Here is a 21139-nt window from a genome sequence, read left to right as displayed (position 1 = left end):
CATAAATCACAAGTTAGATATTAAAGATTTACTTCCAATTGTATTTCGAATTGCATTACAGTGTCTCATAAAACAAAATATGTAATGTGAAGGATTATTTGACTCCACAAACAGTTCAGTGAGACTGACAGTTTCTTATTAAGCAATCATTGCCATCTGATATAATATTTATTCTTATATTTGTTCCATCGGCCAAATATTTATTTTTTGGTACTTGTGATATCAAGTTTTGTTTTAATCCAAATTGTGATTGAGCTGTTAGCTACTGATAAATTTAAAGTAAAGGGTAACTGGAAATGTCACTGTGGTGCAAACCAGCCCCAATTGAAAGTTCAAAAATATCATTTAATTTTAAAAACAACATGACAAATGTATGATTTAGAGGTTAGAAGGATTAATCGATAGCGTTTTTGTTTTGTTTTGTTTTTTGCCTTTATTTCATGCACATACATGCACTTCTCTGGGAAACTGTCCAGATGTATAGTTTTCCATGATGTGGCAGTTGAATGAGTCATGTAAATGTGTAGCTTATATCTCTTTAGCAGTGATACTGAGGTTAGCCCACTGGAACAGTTGAAAGTTAAAACTGTGAGGCCACCATATCTAAGCATTCTGAAAATGATTTGGAAATTGTTAAAGTCATTCCAAGTTAACAACCCATTCCAGTCATGCAGTTTTAGCTATATACTCTTTAATACCTATAATATCTCAGAAATACAAAGAGATTTTTTTTGTCTTTCTGTCAGAAAATTGTCTCAGATTTTAGAGAAAGTACAGCAGGTATTCAAATGGGTTCTTATAAATCTAATCATATAAACAGAATATGGAACATGGATCAAAATAAATTTAGGTTACACTTCATTTTAAGGTGTCCTTGTAATTATACAATTAAGTACTGAGTAATATTAATTAATATCATCTACTTACTATGTACTAATATGTAGGCTACTTAGGGTATGTTGCATGTAATTATGCATTAGTTATTACTATAATAAGTACATGTAATATGCGTAACAAGGACATTGTAAAATAAAGTGTTACCAAAATTGACAGTGGTTCAGACATAAACAAGTGGATTACAACAATTCTGTTTTAAAAGTTTTAAAGGGCAACATACAAGTAAACTAATTCATTGCATAAATATCACCTGTATCATGTCATAAATTTCACAATTTACACCATTTCTCACTTTAAAGGCAAGCTTTCTGCACTACTCATCAGTTAATAGCTTACTCAAGGAATAAGGTACTTTCTTATGCTGGTCCAGGACTAGATCTAACATAAGAATCCTAGTTTTAAGCATTAGAAATAAAACTGATCAGGAACGAAAACCTCTGTGATAAACAGAACCTGGTTATGGTAGATTTGCTCTGAGCCCCACCTGCTGGACAACAGGCTGCAACTGTCATCCAGAAAATCAGTAGTTCAGTAACAAAGACAGATGCTTGTGAAATTCAGATCCTTTACCATTCATTACCTTTAAATACTAGTTATACATAATGGTATGGCATAACTGACGTGTTCTCACATTTCTGAACAAGATGGTTGAAAAAAACTTCACCAGCCAATTGTGAAATTGAAAATTGTATCAGAATCTTCAAATAATTGTGGTAAACATTTGCTTTCTTTTGTGTTTCATTGATCTTTAAGCCTAATCTTATATATGTAAGTATGTATGTCCAATGATGGAAAATTGTAACACTGACATCTACAAGATGAAATAAACCAAACTTTATATGTTCAAGAACATTTGTGTTCCCTTTTTAATTAGGTCTACTGTTCTTTGCGTCTTAAGTTTTTGATGGAGAATATAGCAATGAAGCTTGTTAGAAAACACTTCTAATTTAGCCTGTATAAGACCAATTTTTTTGTAAATGATAAAATACATAAATGACATAACAGTCCACAACAACAATCGAAAGTCCCATCCTTTTCCCGTTGTTTGTGTGAATTGGGCTTAAGGATAAAGATTTTAAAAAATATTAAAATAAGATATACCTTGTTTTGTTTTTGTTGTTTTTATTGTAATGTCTTTGTCTTATTTAAAATAATTTTTAAGTCATCATGAGGCCCCCTTAGAAGTCTGCTGAGGCCCTAAGTGAGTTCATGGACCCCTGGTTGAGAACCACTGGCATAAACTATACAGCTTATGCGCAGCCTTTGCACTTCATTTTGTTTGCCTTGGTTTAAAATGCTTCTTGGCAAGTAAACAGCACACCGAAATGCCGAAATCAATGAAAGTCACATATGTATGAACTTCTTCTCAGGAGAACTTCTTAAAGACACAGCAGCCTAAATAAACGGTCAAAGAGAGCGTGGGAAATGGTCAAAACTAAAATTAAACATGGCTGTTTTGACGAAGAAAAAAGTTAACATTATAACTAACATTATAAGTGGACATTATAATAACATTATTAAAAAAATATATATAACATAAAAATATGATATGACCCCTTTAACCCAGACTGTGTCACGTGACCCGATATTCTCCGGACTGGCCAGGATGATCGAAGCCAGAAAATGGCGGATTTTGAGGAGTTACGGGTAGGCGAAAGTGCAATGATAGCTGGTTACTTCTTTGCGTTTTTCATATTCTGAAGATATTTTGCAGTTACCGTTTTGATATGCTATTTAACCGGTCGGTTTGCTGCCCATGGGTTAGTTTATTTATAGTTAATAGAGAGACGTCACATCAGTCCGTTAGACGGATTGTGTTTAGCTTGTTAGCCACCAACCAGCTAACGTACTCTTTTAGCTCTCGAGCTGCTACACAAACATTGAAGAACAGCCTCAAAATGTCACTGCTTTCATTGCCATCTTTTACTGCATGAAAACGCTTTATTATAATGCCTAACTGAACTTGACGACTGTTCGCTGCAGGTAAAAAGTTTTTTACGTTACAATTTCTCGAATTGTTTTGGTTGGTCTTTTGTTAGCTAGCTTCCGAGCAATTGACAATGTCTACATGTACTCACAGGTGTAGTTTGATGTATAACCTATATTTGCATGGGTAAATGATGTGTAGACCAGTGTGTCCTAATGTGTGTGTATAGATGTAAGTGGACGCACGTTTTACATTAAATTGCGAAGTAGGCTAAACATTTAAAGAGGGACACATTGACAGTGTTTGTGTACAAGCCTGAAGGAAAAACTTGATTTTTGTCACTGTGACCGTTTCATCACCACATTTTTCTCAAGATAATTTGTTTTACTGGCATTGTACATAAACCATCTTTCTAAAGTTTAATTTAATGCGTTGTACTTCAGCATGAGCACCAACACAATCCTGCAATAACAAACGTGTTGGATACAGGAAAGTTAGACACCTGCTTTTGTGTACTAATTATATTGCCATTATTTGACTGATTCATGTTGTTTTGTAAATTGCTCAGAAACATCCCACATATCTATGAACCCAGCTTTTTTTCAGCAGTTCAGTTAATTTCTCTCTGGATCAACGTGAACATCTGTGTTTTGTCCTTTGTTATGCTCTTGATGTTCATCTAATTGGTCTTGGAATTATTCTCAACATTTTAGATGCATTTCGGTCATTTGTTAAGGATTTTTAAAGAAAAAAGGATTAACACATAAGAACAATCAAGCATGGACCATGTAATGAAGGGTCAGTTGAGATTTTCTTATTTCTCTGGGGTTTCTGGAATGGGTGTATTTGGGTGGGTTGTCACCTCACTTCACACATAATTCTGAAATTAATTAATTAATCTGCTTTCAAATTACACCTTTTGGTTCTTATTAATATATATATTATTATTATTATTATAAATGCAAAACGTGCAAAACTTGTCAGCATGGCACAGATGGTGTTTTTTCTTACTAACCCGTATGCTTTTCCATGTTTGCTATCTCAAAGTCTTTTATGGCTTGTCTGGATTTGTTTTGCAGAATATGGTATCAAGTTTCCGTGTCTCAGAGCTCCAGGTACTGTTAGGTTTTGCTGGAAGGAATAAGAGCGGTCGCAAGCATGAACTATTGCTGAGGGCTTTGCATCTACTAAGGAGTGGTTGTGGTCCTGCCGTGCAGATCAAAATAAAGGAACTGTATTGTCGGAGATACCCAAGGACTTTTGATGGTCTTCAAGATTTGGCAGCTCTAAAGTCAAGCATTAAATCCTACTTTCACATAGACAGTGGTGCCACCATTGTGAGCTCAGACCTTCCTCTGCAAACCGGCCATTCAGACCTCCTGCAGCAGCAGCAGGTGAGCTGCGATTCACCTGTTTTACATGAATTAAAGCCCATGATGAATATGCAGCAGCCCACGTCGCTTATGGCTCCCGTCCACCCGGACGTGCAGATGAAGGCCCTACCATTTTACGATGTGCTGGATGTCTTGATCAAACCATCAAGTTTAGGTAATTTTATTAAAAATGATTAGATTGTTCCATGCTTGGTGAAATAAAAAAATAAATGAATAAACTTTTGATTAGAGTGTGGAATACAGCTTTATAGAGATAAATGCACATATTTAATATATTTATAGCCTTGAGCTTAAACGAAAAATAGTTTGTGTAATAGTGTGATTTAGGTACACTAACATTGAGAAGTTTGGGGTCAATGTTTGTTTTTGTTTTTTTTAAGAAATTATCTTATTCAGCAAGGATGCGTTCAATTGATCTGCTACAAAGAATTTTTACTTTAAATAAAACTTTCTATTCATCAAAGAATCCTGAAAAATGTATCACGGTTTCCATAGAAATATTAGGCAGCAACTGTTTTCAACATTGATAATATTAAGCAATGTGTCTTGGGCAGCAAATCAGCATATTAGAATGATTTATGAAGGATCATGTGACACTGAAGACTGGAGTAATGATGCTGAAAATTTTGCTTGGTCATCACAGGAATAAATTGCATTTTAAATATATTTAAAAAAAGTAGAATTTTTTTTTTACAAAATGCTTTTTTACTTTATTTTTGATCAGCATAAAAGACCTCTTCAAAAAACATTGAAGAATCTTACCGACCCCTACCATTTGAACGGTAGTGTATGTGAACTAACTGCTATCGCATCAGCTGGGTTGTGCATGATTTCCTCGTTGCCTGTGTCTTTTAAAACTATACACCCTATGACTTGTGTTTTAAAGGGACCCATGCTGTTCAGAGGTTTCATCATGAGAAGTACTTCATATTTGCATTGACTCCACAACAAGTGAGAGAAGTTTGCATTTCTCGGTAAGAACTAAATGACTTAAATGCGACTTAAATAATGTGACTTGTGTCTTTTACTCCTTTTCTGAAATTTATTGGTTCTTTGTTGTTCTTAACCTTTTGCATAGGGACTTTCTTCCAGGTGGAAGAAGGGATTACATGGTGCAAATTCAGCTGCGGTAAGAACCAGCTCAATGTGCTTTTTCTATACTGTCATTTGTATATCAGATTCTGCAGAATATTCAAAGATGTTTGTCACCATAATCTCAATTAGGGATGCACAATATTATCGTATGAAAAGTAGAATACTCAAATAACTTGAAGTTACTTCTGTTAAATAAATAAATAAATACTTCTGGATAAATAAAGCAGTAGGCCTAATTGATGTCATAAATCACAAGCATGAGACTTGTAAATTAAATAATTGTATACACAGTTTAATCTGTAACAAAATTTTATCAAATGGGTGGTGAAAATAACTTGAATCCAAAGAGCTCTAAAATAATTGTAGAATTTGTATTTGAAGCTGAAGAGAGCATTAGCTGAAGTCATGCCACCCGCACTCTAGATAATCTACAAATGTTAAATACAAAAATGAAATATTTAGGTTACAAATGCGTCTGGGGTGGAAAAACGTAACAGACTTTATTATTGGGGTTTTTTTCAGAGCTTTTAATGTACTCTTTATTACAAAAATAACTTTCTTAACATTTATTTATCTTTAACAAGTAACCTTTTGGTAAGGAGACCTCAGAACTCAAAAAACAGAATTAAAAAGGGAAAAATAATTGTATATCATATCGGCTATCGGCCAAAATCCAATATCGTGCATCCTTAATCTCAATTTTAAACTTTTGATGTTCTGTTTTGATTCTAGGTTTTGTCTAGCAGAGACCAGTTGTCCACAAGAGGACAATTATCCAAACAGCCTGTGCATCAAAGTCAATGGAAAGCTCTTTCCCCTCCCTGTATGTAGACCTGTATAATGTGTTTTCCAAAACTAGTTCTTATAAATGTATATGAATTCTAGAGGTCTTGAGGCATTTTAAATGTTTAACTGTTTCTAACTTTGTTAGTTTCTAACACAACCATTCAATCAATTCCTGATAGACAAAATCAAGTCCTGTCCTACATTTTTTCTTGTTAGAGGAGCTGTTTCACTCTGATATGCATCATATCAGGGAAGAAAAGACTCTCTGAACTTCCGTTTCACTAAGAGATATTGAATACAATTGTCGTAGTCCACCACCAAAAACTAAAAAATAGAGATTAGCTGATTACTGATGAAATGCATAATTTGTTATTTGAACAGGAACATTGCTCATAGAAAATTTAAAAGATGACCGTAATAGTCAAGTCAAGTCAAGTCAAGTATATTTGTATAGCGCTTTTCACAATACAGATTGTATCAAAGCAGCTTCACAGTATTAAATTAAAATAATACAACAAGGTTTGTTTCTAGTGGAATTTATTGATAAAATCAAATTAGATATCCCCAGAATATCCCCAACTGAGCAAGCCAATGTAATACTGTACATCTTATTCAAACAATGGTTTAATGGCTGTTTAAGTGACATGACGTGAAGGCCAAGCATGGTAACCCATACTTGGAATTTGTCCTCTGCATTTGACCCATCCAAGTTACCGCACACATATTAGGAGCAGTGAGTAGTGAACACACAACACACACTGCAAACATTGAACGGACACACCCGGAGCAGCCATTTTGCTGCGGCGTCCGGGGAGCGAATGGAGATCGAACCCGCAACCTTCGGGTTACCCATTCGGCCGCGACTGCCCCAAAGCAGAGAACATGCATGCATGTTAGAAACCTCTGTGAAATGTATCTATCTAGATACACTTTATCCTAATATGAGTTTGTGCTCAAGAAACAGTTATTGCTATCAATGGTGAAAACAGATGCACTGCTTAATATTGTTTGAAAACCATGATTGTTTTAATTTTTTTTCAGGATTCTTTGATTAATAGAAAGTTGTTGTTTTTAGCATTTATTTGAAGTATAAATCTTTTGTAAGAATATAATTTTTTTTTTTTTTTTTTTTCCTTGCTGAATAAGTGTTTTTTTTTAAAGTTTTTTTTTTATCTTGCTGAACTCAAACTGTACATTTGTATAATTGTATAATATCTGATGTTGTTATCACATAGGGATATGCACCACCTCCTAAGAATGGTGTTGAGCAGAAAAGACCTGGCAGACCGCTGAACATCACATCGCTGGTCAGGTTGTCATCTGCTGTACCCAATCAGATAGTAGTCACATGGGCACCTGAAATAGGGAAGGTATGTAAAGTGCCAGTACACATTTCCACAGCACTGCTTCAGCCTATTCTTTATGCTAAGCGTTGTATGTACTTCCATTTTGTTTTCTGCAGACATACTCCATGTCTGTTTATTTGGTGCGGCAGCTGACCTCCCCACTGTTACTACAGAGATTAAGAATGAAGGGGATCAGAAATCCTGACCACTCCAGAGCATTAAGTAAGGCAACATTTCCCTCTTTGAGAAAAAAAGATACCCATGTAATCTTAATTATTAATATAAATATGATTACACTTGACAAATTTGTGTTCATTGTCTTTCTTTGTCATGAATTCTGTAACAGTTAGCTTCTTCATCCTTATATATAATTCATTGACTGAATTATTGAAATAATGTACTAAATCCACCCCTTCTTTACTCTTGTAACAGTTAAAGAAAAACTCACAGCAGACCCTGACAGTGAAATCGCCACAACTAGTTTACGAGTCTCACTCATGTGCCCAGTAAGTTACTGCATCTACAAGATCTTAACTGACTCATGTATGTCATTTTAAACCACAGGTTTAAGTTTTTGTTTGGTGGTCTGATATTTAAAAAAAAAAAAAAAATGTGTGTGACCAAATAAATCGTCTTTTTATATAGCTTGGCAAGATGCGCCTTACGGTACCCTGTCGAGCTGTCACCTGTTCCCACCTGCAGTGCTTTGATGCTGCTCTATACCTGCAAATGAATGAGAAGAAGCCCACCTGGATCTGTCCCGTCTGTGACAAAAAAGCCACATATGAGAGTCTGATTATAGATGGGTGAGATTACTTTCACTGTAGCTGAGGTGCCATTTTAAACCACAATCCCTGAATATTTTTGCCTTTTTATTGAGATAGTTAATATGCATGTAATAAACTGGGCACTCTACTTGTCAGGCTCTTCATGGAAATACTCAATGACTGCACAGATGTTGATGAAATCAAGTTTCAGGAGGATGGGACTTGGTGTCCAATGAGACCAAAGAAGGAGACGTTGAAAGTGTCATCTCCATGTATCCCAAAAATTGATTGTAAGGTTCATTACCGTTTATAAGTGTGTGAGCTTTATCTCTGTGTGCCAGGTTTTAATTGATTGTAAATAGGATTTCCATTTTTGATGCATTTTGAAAGCATTTCATGGCCCCTTAGGTGCTGTCACAGTGAGACAAAGTGCAGTGGTGCCACCTCCAGAAACCAGCAGTACAAAAAAGGCAGACGTAATTGACCTCACGCTAGAGAGCTCGTCTGATGATGATGATGATGATGATGAGGATAGCGATCCTCCTCTGAAAAAGCGCTGTCTCTACATGTCAAAGGCTGAGGAGATGCACAGCAAAGGGTTTGTGTTCATTCATTTAATACAAATCAGACCAGGCATTTCTGTGTACCTCTTTTATAAGCCTTGCCCTTTTGTGACCATATTTTGAATGCACTGAATACACTGAATTGCCCACAGTGATGGTAATACCTAAAAATTAGGGAGTTTTAAAAATGTTGTTTCTAGACCTGGGCATGTAATGTAAGTTGATAAAATCTTAAAAAAGGAATGGAAAGTTATTTTATTATTTATTTATTTTGCACTCAAATACTAACGTTTCTCTATGATAATGTTGCTTTGTGTTTATTGGTTTTCATGTGTTAGGGTCTTGACTTATCAGCCTTCAACTGTCCGGGTGCCAAATGTCCAGGCGCTGGACACCTCATACCTGACCTCCTCAATAGCAGACTACTCGGTTCCATTCCACCATTCAACCTTATCCACTATTCCCACAGATATGCAAAGTATGCACTTATCCAGTCTGCCATCCAATCAAACATGCTTTCATTTATGCTCAAGCTTTTACAGGAATACTAACGTGTCATACTACACACATCTTTCCCAAAGGTCTTGATTTATTTTCTCTGATTCAAGGGGACCCCCAGGTATGAGTGAAACATTCTTACAATGAAATATTAAGATTGCATGCATGCATACATATTTATATAGTCTGAACTGCTGTTTACCTCTAGTTTCCTTTATTGTTCTTTCAGCAACATTACAGAGGCCCCATATTTTTAGACAATCTCTCCAGCAGCCTTCAGAGTGCCACCACCAGCGCCAGCCTGGTCTCCTCATCCTCACAGTACGAGACGGCAACCCATAGCAGCAGCTCGAGTCATGAGACGGGTGTGATCACGGGAGGATCTTCAGGCCTATCAGACATTATCTCTCTAGACTGACTCCTGGTGCATCTTTTATTGGCCAGTCACCAAAACAACTACACTCAAGTCAAGTCAGCTGAGTAAAAACAATTTTGACATTTGACTATGGAACTCAAGAATCTTGTTTCGACAAGGACCCAGAAGGAAATATCTTGAGTGGTTCAGCAACAATACTGTTTTAAAATGCAAACCTGAATTAAGCCGTTTTCCCTCGAATTTGGAAACTATCGGTTGCACAATGACTCTTTCATTAGCTATTTCATTGGAGGAGCAGAGCTAAACAAACTGCATAAATGAGTGGAGTGGACTGGAAAGCTCAGACACTTCCAATAACTGCACTCTTGTCTCCATTGTGTGTTGCTTCAGCAGTTCTGCAGTTGAAACGAAAGCAGGTTTTCAGCGGCAGCTCACTTTATATGTCTCTTCGATTTCAGCAGTGCAATTATGTTTTGTTACAAAACTTCAGTTGCAGCAATAAAAACTGTTTGTTGTATATTTAAAAAAACTTTAGTGGTCTGATATCAAGGTAGAATGAGTCAACAGGTCTTTTTTTTTATTATTTGAATTTGTGGTTATTTGCTCAAGGGCCATCAGATTCCCTGTGGCTGATGCAGTAAACCTATTTTTGATCTGTCATTTTATATGGAAGTTGTTTTTGCTATCTTAACACATCTAACATATTCTCCTCAGAAACTATAATATGATTGTTGATAAAACTAAGGGAGTAATCTGTCTAATTGCATGGTTCTTGGTCATTATAAAACCAGCAACTGCATGAAATGAAAATGAGGCCATTCATTGTTCTTTTAAGATTATGGATCAAAGTTTTGATATAATAGGATGAGGATCATGAAATACAAAAATTGGTCTTTTAGAAATTGGCGTTTATTATTAATGGCTTACTTGATAGATACGCAGTTTGAAGTCATCTTATATGGGCTGACTTATGATTATGAGCCATACAACATCCATTCATTTTGACAAAGTCTGAAGGTGTGTGTTTTTTTTTTTTTTTTTTATAGAAGTTCCTCCTTGTTACTTGTGTACTATTTTGATTCAAAGATGCCCATATATTTTGATGTAAAAAACTAAACAAAAAAAAACAATGATGTGCTGTAAATGTTGATACAGTGCTTTTATTGTCCCTCTTGGTCAGGGCTGAGGTTTTTAATCAACATGGATCTCCATTGATGATGGCAAAGGTAAAGCTGTTGAGAATCTTGAATTCTTTGCACAAATGAGGGTACAGTTTAAGATGATACATGTACATCCTAAGACATGTAAATCAATACATAGTGATTAAAGCATTATTTCATGTTCATCTGGAAAAATATATTTTTCAAGTTTACATATGTCCAGATTGCTGTTGTATTTGCTGTCCTTTATGTATGGACACATCCACACAAGTTTAACTTGCTCAAATTTTATTTTCTGCAAGATTGTGCAGCTTTGAATATTTAAATTAAGCACTATTGATTTTATTTCAATTAAAGTCTATTTATTTGTGTAAACAATATGCCATACACTTCAGAGTCATTACGTTAACATGGTAAGATTAATAGCTTCAATCACTACATAGAATCCACAGATGTTTATAGTTTGTCCAGGAAGTTGTCCAGCGGTGGGATGCCCTCCTTCAGACCTTTGCGTTTACGCGTCTCAGCCACAACTTGGCAAGGTTTGCTGTTTACGTCATAGGGGTCACCTGGCAAAATCTGCCAGTGGTCAAACACACACTGAGGGAAGGCCTGTCCACCAGTGTTAGACCTCAGGTCTGCTGTAAAACCTGTTCAGAAAAAAATGCAAGCGAATTATAGTTGTATAGAACACAGTATAGAATTATATACTTGTTTTAATGTCCACAATATAATAATTCAGAAATGTATAACATTTGGCACCATTCAAAAATGTTTAACGGCTATAACTAATGTATTTATTGTTGAATATAAAAATTACATCAATGTCCCATTGCTGTCATTTTGAACAAGCTGTCAAATCTGAAGTGTTAACTCACCAAATGATTCATTTACAGGTAGGTATGCCTTCACCACAAATATAGGTGTCCCAGCCACTTGGGACTCCTCAAACACATGGCCTCTTTTTCTGTTCAGGACACCGTAGATGCCACCAACAACCTGCTCTGGGCACTGGAGGGGAAAAGAAAATACATTAACGGCATCAAGTTTGCACTCTCGTTTTTCTGTTCCAGGAATCCACCATGTATACCTGAATCTCGACCAGGTAAATGGGCTCCATGAGTCTTGGCTGTGCAGTGAGCACAGAGGCATACAGAACTCTTCGGGCTGTGGGAATGATCTGACCGCCACCTCTATGGATGGCATCAGCGTGAAGAGTGACGTCATGAATGTCAAATCGGACTGCCCGCATGTTCTCTTCACAGAGTGCACCCTGGTAAGGTGACACAAAATTGTTTCTGTTGAAGTATCTCATTATTATAATGTAAACTGTATGAATGCCCAAGCATGAGTTAACGTGACTCACTTCTTTTGTTGCCCACTGGAAACCAGCCACTACACTGTCCTTTATCTCATTTAGATACTGAACTCCCTTTGTGACATCCACAAGGACGTTGGGCCCTGTGCCATCTGGTCCAAAGCACCAAATCTTACGGGCCTCACCCACTTCCCACTCATATTTCTCAGCCAGGTAGCGAGCTCTCTGTTTGAGCTCCTGCCGAGAGGTCACGTCACCCTTATCAATGTCCTCGGCCAAGCCCTCTGGGAAGGGCCTGGATTTCATGTACAGACGATTGTGCTTGTTGGGAGACTTGGACAAGCAAACTTGGTCTGATTCTTCACTGACTGTTTCACGATATGACACAACTGGGTCTGATTTCTGCAACAAAAAAAATTTGCCTTGAACTATTAGTGGAGAAGAATAGAATAAAACATATCTGTATACTCTTTAGTATTCTCATCTAAGCGCTACCTTCAGAGGGATGCCGGCATGATCTTCCTCAAGATCTTTTAGGCAAATCTCCAGATGAAGCTCTCCAGCACCTGCCACAATGTGCTCACCGGACTCTTCAATGATGCACTAGCAAAAGGTGGAAAACAACTTGTATTTATTATTGGAAAGATTGAATTCTGTTTATACCGTCTTATTACCCCACCAAGATATTCACCTGAACCATGGGATCAGACTTGGCGAGACGTTTGAGACCCTCCACCAACTTTGGCAGATCTGCTGGGTTCTTGGCCTCCACAGCAACTCTCACCACAGGACTAACGCTGAACTTCATAACACGCATGTTGTGAGCATGTTCAAAAGTGCTAATGGTGCCAGTTTTGACCAGGAACTGATCAACCCCAACCAAACCAGCAATGTTCCCGCATGGCACATCTTCAATGGGCTCTACATAGCGACCCATCATTAGGATAGTTCTGGGGAGACCATTGAGTAATGATCATCAAATCAAATCAAGTGAAGATGACTTATACTGTAAATGCAATTGACAGCAGCAAACCTTTGGATTGGCTTTATGTACAAGTCCTCCTTCTTTCCTGGTGTGAAGTTCGGGCCCATGATGCGCACCTTCTGTCCTGTAGAAACAACACCAGAGAAGACACGACCAAAGGCATAAAATCTGCCCTTGTCGGTGGTAGGCACCATCTTGGAGATGTACATCATGAGAGGAGCTTTAGGATCGCAGTTCTTCACACCTTGAAAGTCAAAGGAGGAATATGTAAAAGTTGTAGAAAAAAAGCACATCTCTCTGAAGTGTAGATCACCTCGCAATGTAGTGACTCACCCATAGCTGCCTCGTCATCTCCAGGACCCTCGTAAAGCAGTTCACAGCGGTACTTTTGGGCAGTGACAGGAGAAGGAAGATGGATGGTAATCATCTGGAGCAAAGCATCACCTGCAGGCAACCAGCGGCGCATCACAGCCTGGAAGCATTCGAAAAACCACGCGTCAACAACAATACCAGTTTAATTAGGGTGCAGGTTATTAAAAGTCATTCTTTTGAGTTGTACCTTAAGTAGAGGTTTCCCTTCTTTTTCTTTGTCATCTGCATCAAGCTTTACTTCAAGTTTCTCAATCAGTTTCTGGGTCTCTTCTTTGTTGAAATTCATAATGGCATCAAATACCTGTGGAAAGAATTCAAATGAGAGAGTAATTGCAAATGAGTGGTAGTAGCAGGAGACGAGTGGCAAGAAGAACTGATTCAAACAAACCTTAAAGATGGGATCCAAGACAAGTTGGCAGAAAGTACGTGGAAGCTTCTTGCCATCTGCATTGGTTGATGATTTGCTAAATTTTCCACAAGCGGGATCAAAGTACCTGAAAAGGATGGCTTTGAATTAAAGAGATTTCATAAATACACATCATTTACACTGGAAATTCCATGGGTAATTTGTACTCGTGTCCTTGTGATCAAATGTCTTCTTTATAACACAAGACACACTTACTTATCTCCCCATAGCTTTTTCATCATCTCCTCCACTTTCTTAGCTCGTTCTGCTGGAGAGAGGTCTGTTTTTTTCTTATCTCCTTTGGCAGCAAACTTGGCCACGTACATTTCAGCAAACTGCTTCAGAGTAAAAGCCCAGCCATGGAGACCTGACCCAAATCCCACAGTCCCAACCACAGGATCCACCTAAGGCACCCCAGAAACCAAGTCAAGTCACCTTCATTTATGTAGCGCTTTTAGCAATATAGATTGTTTCAAAGCAGCTTTACAGTGATAATAGGAAATTAAAGTAACAGAGATTGTTTTGGCTTTACAGCAGCTTTTGTTATTAAGTTATTGTCCAGCTAAAGTTAGTTTTGATTGATTCACTTCCGTTGCAAAGATCATTAGTTATTAACTTAGGGGCCGCTAACACGACACCGCTAGAAAACCCTTAACGCGCTCCGGCCCGCTCACTGGCACAACAACAGTGCCAGGTGGCTCGAGAACGCAAACCTTGAAATAGGTTCCAAGGTGCAAGCCTTGAAAAAAAATTGGGAAAAAAATTATCTCTGCGCAAACTTAAAAAAACGCGAACCTGTGAGAACTCTGACAGTGATACGCACATGCGTATTACGTGTTTAGTCTATAGGTATATGCGTTTGAGTATATATGTGCGCAGTAGGAAACGCATAAATAAAAGCAAATATTTTCCTCAAAGTTGACTTTTCAGTCTAAACTGTTACCATAATGTTTCCCATTGGTCCACTCTCTCCTTCACCATAGGTTGAGATGATGACATTAACGTTCTCCACAATCCGCTGGAAGGTTAGAAAAAGATCATTGGGTTCCAGCTGCAACTCAAGGAGGGCACGGTCCATCTTGTTCATCATCAACACAGGCTTGATGCGCTCTGCTATGGCTTGTCTCAAGACCGTCTCAGTCTGCACACACACACCTGTGGAACAAGTCACCTTTTTTTAAAATCACTTTTTGGTCCGGCACAGAAATTGTGTCCCTTAAGGTTTCATGATGAAACTATTTGTATGGTTTAACAAATATTGTTAAATGTTCTTGTTGACAACAAAACAAAACGGAGGCTAGCTCGACCCTACCTCCTCCTCATCCCGTCCCCTCCCCCTCCCTTCCGTGCTTTTCCGATGTAAATTCGAGACTTTGTGCGGTCCTTCTCCTTTTCCCTCTTCTTTGCTATTTGTTCATTGGAACGTCGTCTCATTGGTCGTGTGTCGGCCATATCGAATATATAGAATATAATTAGAATGTTAGTCGTTGTCTAGGACATCTCTCCTCTAGCTAACTTCCCTCTTCATGCTTCTCTCTCCTCCACTCCTCACACCCCCCTTCATGTGCACGCGCACTAACCCCCCAACCCCCACCCCCAAATCGGTTATTGGCTGGAACACTGTTATGTTTCCTGGTACAGGTTGGGCCAGTTTGTTTTTGTTGCCGTTTGTGGAGCCTGAGCTGTCTACAGAGACCGCGTTTTTTTACAGTGTGTTCAGGGAACAGGCGGCTAGCGGATAGTGAGGAGATGTTTGCTGTATGTGACAAAAAAAATTCAGCCTAAAAAACGTGTGACATCGCTTAGAGCACCTTTAGGGGAATTGCCTCTAAAATCACCTGATGCATGTCTGTGAAAGTATACTGCCTTAATTATAGAACAGAAGTGTGAATTTGATATCCTAAAATGATTTTGCCTTACCTGATACACAGTCTACCACTACAAGGGCACCATCTGTAACTCTGAGAGCTGCCGTCACCTCAGACGAGAAGTCAACATGTCCTGGTGAGTCGATCAGGTTGATGAGGAAGCCAGAACCATCCTTACACTGCTTGATGAAAGCTGAGTCATACTCGCTCAGCTCATAATACAGAGAGATAGCCCTGTAAGTGAAACATACATGTAAAGGGTTTCAGTGATTGTGAAAAGTCATTTTGGTGTTTCCTTTGACGATTTTGTTTGAATAGAATAAGAGACACATAGCTTTATAAAGACTTTTACATTGTTACAAAAAACTTCCTTTAAACTTCCTATTCATCAAAAATCCTGAAAAAATGGCTATATATCAGTTTCCACAAAAAACTAAGCAGCACAACTGTTTTCAACACTGATAATAATAAATGTTTTTTAACAGCAAATCATCATATTAGAATGATTTCTAAAGGATCATGTGACACTGAAGACTGGAGTAATGATGCTGAAAATTCAGCTTTGCCATCACAGGAATAAAATACATTTTAAAATATATTTAAATAGAAAACAGTTATTTTAAAGTGTAATCATATTTCATAATATTTTTGAACAAATAAATGCAGACTTGTTTTTAAACATTTAAAAATCGTACCAAGTCTAAATTTTGAATGGTGGTGCATTTTCAATAAAAGTACCTTTTTTACTGGTCAAAAATGGTGGGAAAGTTCAATAGATTGTGAAAAGATCTCATCCATATAATATTAAAATTCATCCAACTGACAAATACTTTCTGTAGAATAGCTCTTGTGACATCAATATGATTAATAATAAAATAGTGACTTTTTAAATAGGAATACCTACGTTGACTTTATGGTGATACATCTTTCTTGTTCATCTTTTCTGGTGTCAGTAAATCTGGTCTCCCCTGCACGCGCATTGGCAATAATACCAGCTTTGCACACCAAGGAATCAGTGAGAGTAGATTTGCCATGGTCCACATGGGCGATCACAGACATGTTCCTGATGTTGGACTTTTTGTCCATAATCCCCCGAATCTGGTCTACTGTAAAGTTCACCTGAGGAACAGAGACAAGTTTGTCAAGTGTTGATTGTGGAGTAAATATAAGTGTTTGTGGGTGAGGGACAATATGTGATGTCAAAACAAATGAATGCCTCTGGCTCATTAGAGGATGGGAATCTACAACAAGGAACTGTGACAGTGTAACTAAGCTCATACATTTAATTTCTCAATAAAGGCTAAATAAATGTTTGTTTGTTTTTTTAGATTAACTTTGGAACTGCATATGCCATTGAATTATGAGTCAGTGACATGACGTGCATATTTTTGTGTCTAAGTGCATTTTTTCCTTTAAAAATAAGTTAATAAATCCATGACATATACCACTTTATTCTATAAAACCTATTTAGTTTGAATTAATTTGTAGTACATTTAAATAAGATAATATTTTGTTTTATCTTTAACCCCCAAAGATGTCAGGTGGGGCAACCGTCCGAACAAATGAACAGACTACGAAAACTTTAAAAAGGTGTCTTAATAAGAAAAAAGAAAAATACTATGGCATCATTTTAGGTTTACCATTAGGTTTACCTTTCATATAATTATTTTTTTTTTTTTAAATATCAGTAGTTTTAAAGCTGTTGAGATAATTGAAAAACTTTCTCAAAATATCATTTTAACAGCAAAATTGACACGTGACTAAAATAATGCTGCTAACATTCATAACAATGCGATGTAAAATACAATGAATTAAAACATTATTACAATTAAACAAATTTATAATGTGATGGTGATGTGATAATATTTGATTTTGAGAATATCTGTCGCCATAAATTGAGGCAATTCACTTAAATAGCCTAAGCTAATATAGCCCGTTCTAATATAGACCTATTTTAAATGCCTATTTTTACCTGTATATGGTAAAGTGAATTGAAATGTCTAATATTTACTAGCATTTATTATGTATCATGCTTTCAACCTTAATTAATTATACAATTAAAGTAATTACTGATTTCAATAACGCTTTTTAAATGAATCATAATTCACAAGAGTGCAGTGAAGCACAGCATGCACCATGAGTGCGCAGTTTCTGGGTGTCTGCTGACTGTTGTGCTGCTGCTGCTGTCTCCGAAGCACAAGCGCTGCCCAGCGATACACTCAGCCTATGTTTTCCAGCCAAAGTTGCGAATTTAACTTATGCGCAAAATTGAAATGTCGTATACATATTTGCGAATGCAGCGCCGTTTCCAACCAGTGAGTCGAAGAGAACAAAATCGTCACTTCCTGATAAACTGTCTGGCTCTAAATAAGTGGGAGAAGCCACTGTACAAGTTACTTGCGTCTCAGAGCGCGCAGACCAAAACAAATAAACGTGTTATCTTATCCTGTTTTCGGGGGTGGATGTTGCTGTTTGGGATCGCAGTCCTGTAAGAGATGTCTTCTCGAAGGTAATAGGCCTATACCGAACCACTTTAACGACAGACTTGCTCAGGCATTTCACAACAACCAAAACACCATTTCAGATGCTGAGCAAAAAGACCGTTCCGCTGGTTAGTCCAGTTATGTCGTACCATCCCGCAAAGTCACATGTCTTTTTTGATGCGCATCGAGGAATTTATTCGGTAAATGTGTTTCCAGTGTAGTTTATGCGCATGTCTTCTTAACGGATAAAAAAAATGTATCCAACAGTTTTTTATGCCCATTTAAAGAATTTATGCGCATCTTGGCGTCTCCATTCAGCAGTTTTTGATGCTATAGGATATCCCAAAATGCGCATTAAAAATGGGTGGATGGAAACATAGCAAGCTGTTTGGCTTGAATCAGAATGTTGGGTTGTTTCGCCCCTCAAAAACAACAACATAGCGACCTCGTCCCTATAATAACACTATTTCCACCCAGCAGCCCTCCACAGGCACGGCTTGCTCGGTCTCTGCGCATGAAACTTTAATACGCGCATTGAAAAGACCAGTGGGGGCGTGAACGCGCTATTTATATCACGGTAACGTTATTCCAGTGCGCGCGCGTGCACTGTGCTGGGCCATATCCCCAAAATACGAGGCATACTTTTACTTAAAAACAAATATCCAACAAACCGCATGCGGTTGTGCTTTACAATTATGCGTAGTATAACGGTTACATGTGACGAACTTTATGATCTCCCGTCGAATACAAAGATGTATATTTCAATGCGTCATTCTCTTCCCTGACTATTTTAAAATAAAGACAAATTAAATGTTGCGCGTATAATTCATGTTCAAGGTTGCTATAAACGCGAGAATCTTCTTAGCAGGTTGTCATTACGTCATTGACATCAGAATAAAAAAAGATTGCATAGCCTAAATGACTGAAAAATGCGTCCTAAATGTACACAAATGTTTTAATATAGAGCTGTAGTCATATTTTATGATGCCCTGGTGAATGACGGGGTGAAATATCATACCATTTTTGCGAATGGCTCCCAAATCTAGGACGGCCTCTCGCTGCGATCGCTGCTCCTCTCCGCTTGAGGACCTGGGGGAAAGAGAGATGATGTGACGTAGAATCTTAGTTTATGCTGCGACACATAAGGTGTGCTCGACTTCGGCTGCGGAGGGATGTAACCGATCGGCGAGAGTTGCCGTTTGCAGTTGGACTCGGGGAGGAGCTGAAAACGGAGTGGGACACTTTTTGCTTCCCGTAGTGACGCTTGTGCGGTGTCAGCTTAATTAAATGCAATATTTGTCAAGTACACAGACGTTTCAGAGACGGTTTCGTCAAATACTTTATGTACTGCTTAATACAGCGTCTGTTTGTACGAGATTAAAGTTCAACATAAGCCTATAGTATATGTTTTATTTTATTTTGATAAGCATGACACAATATAACATTGCGACTACATGAAAAGAGCATTAACTGTAATAAAAATACAGATTTGTGAGAATTAGTGTGGAACTGAAGGTGTCAGAATGAACACAAAACACACGTGATCGTTGTCATCGGTGAATCCGGCCAATCGTGGAACAGCTGTGTCGTCATCTCAGCTCGCTCAGCCGCTCTGGAGAAACTGCGACACATGTTATCCTCAACGTTCATCATCATATACAATACGAATGCTAACATTTTATTAATATTTTATGATGATATGTAATTCGTTAGAGCATTATATATTAACTATTTGTATTTTTTTTAAATGTTACATGTACATTTTTGGAAATAAACGTTAAAAAGGGTTGGAAAAGAAACTGCGCCACACCGGTGTTGTGAAATATTCGGGTGTCTGAGGGTGCGTCTTAATCAGCTCCCTAGTTCAGTAGTCAGGGCACTGATCAGGGAGTCAGCCATTCGATGACTGAGCGGCGCTTACTTGATATTCATGTAACGTTAAGTTTCCTGTATTGTGTTAAAGCGACTGAAAATATTAACGCACGCTCCTCGGCTAACATAAAGGTAATTAGCCTATATTTCAGCGTTAAACGAAGTTAAGCTTAAATTCTTAACTGTTATTTATGCTCAATAATTTATATTTGTTTTATGTCGTGTGTTAGTTTTATATGATCACAGCCAATGATTTGCTAGAGGTGTAACTTAGTTAGGATACGCTAAACGAGCCAATAGCGTCTAAGTAGGCTATGTTTCTATTTTACCTTGAGAGTCAGTAAAGCATATCGTTTTAAAAGTTTGCCGAAATGTATGGTAGTATAATTATAAACTCCTGTGGTAAGTTTCCTAGTTTGTAGAAGCACTTATATTCTGGGTAGACTTGAATTTCATGTGTTATATATGTAAATGTTTCCAAAATTGCACACATGCATGAAAACATGTTAATGTATTTTAATGTTTATCTTAATAGGCCATGATGAATAATCCATGTTATAACTATGTAATGTCTACTAATAGCCTTAATTCTTTTCCAGAGATGATTTGTGCCTATAAATATCCCTGTACACAAGACGAAGCAGACACTTTTATTTTATTTTTTACTTTGGTTTGACATGACAGTATTTTTAACATTTTAATACAGGTTTGTTGTAAATGTCATTTTATTATATTTTAGACTGAATGTGTCAGTTGCAAAGGCTGGTATCACTGGGATTGCATGAGCAGACTAAACTTTCATTTGTCTGGGATCCCAAGAACCTGTTTAAAGTGTGTGTGTGTGTTTAAATAAAAGTTTCATATCATCATGACTTCTCCTCATTTGTGAATGAAACTTCAACACAGAATCAATATTTTGAAGAGCATCCGTTATTATAGTAAGACCTGTAGCTTAAAGCACGAGAAGGTTTTAATATGGTTTATATTTTGACTTCTCGTGCTATAAGCTACAAGACCTATAATTGA

At 37.4% G+C, this 21139-nt stretch overlaps 2 protein-coding genes across 5 annotated transcripts; one reads left to right on the top strand and one right to left on the bottom strand.

Annotated features, from left to right (window-relative positions):
• Nucleotides 1-2463: 2463 nt before the first annotated feature.
• Nucleotides 2464-11187, top strand: pias2 (protein inhibitor of activated STAT, 2). 4 transcript variants are annotated; one of them, XM_084413114.1, is made up of 15 exons: nt 2464-2544; nt 3538-3622; nt 3904-4372; nt 5105-5192; nt 5297-5347; nt 6046-6136; nt 7335-7469; nt 7562-7667; nt 7878-7951; nt 8091-8251; nt 8369-8502; nt 8621-8810; nt 9114-9253; nt 9357-9394; nt 9503-10410. In XM_084413114.1, the coding sequence occupies exons 3-15, from the start codon at nt 3907-3909 to the stop codon at nt 9689-9691; spliced, it is 1863 nt and encodes a 620-aa protein (XP_084269240.1). In that variant the 5' UTR covers nt 2464-2544; nt 3538-3622; nt 3904-3906; the 3' UTR covers nt 9692-10410. The 4 variants fall into 4 exon arrangements, with proteins under 4 accessions (XP_084269240.1, XP_084269237.1, XP_084269238.1 ...); XM_084413112.1 differs by having other exon boundaries at nt 2492-2880; nt 9503-11187; XM_084413111.1 differs by lacking the exon at nt 3538-3622 and having other exon boundaries at nt 2468-2544.
• On the bottom strand, nt 10794-19805 carry eef2l2 (eukaryotic translation elongation factor 2, like 2). The gene is made up of 15 exons (XM_084413110.1): nt 19260-19805; nt 16663-16877; nt 15811-15992; nt 14834-15045; nt 14107-14294; nt 13873-13978; nt 13672-13785; nt 13446-13584; nt 13161-13356; nt 12819-13077; nt 12623-12730; nt 12176-12529; nt 11900-12082; nt 11688-11820; nt 10794-11459 (listed from the first exon to the last, which is right to left on the bottom strand). Exons 1-15 carry the CDS (start codon nt 19260-19262, stop codon nt 11266-11268), a joined length of 2586 nt encoding a protein of 861 aa, XP_084269236.1. The 5' UTR covers nt 19263-19805; the 3' UTR covers nt 10794-11265.
• Between the last annotated feature and the right edge of the window lie 1334 nt (nt 19806-21139).

This window comes from Rutilus rutilus (genome assembly GCF_951802725.1).
Source record: "Rutilus rutilus genome assembly, chromosome: 7".
Lineage (NCBI taxonomy): Eukaryota > Metazoa > Chordata > Actinopteri > Cypriniformes > Leuciscidae > Rutilus > Rutilus rutilus.
This window is presented reverse-complemented; position numbering and strand designations above follow the sequence as displayed.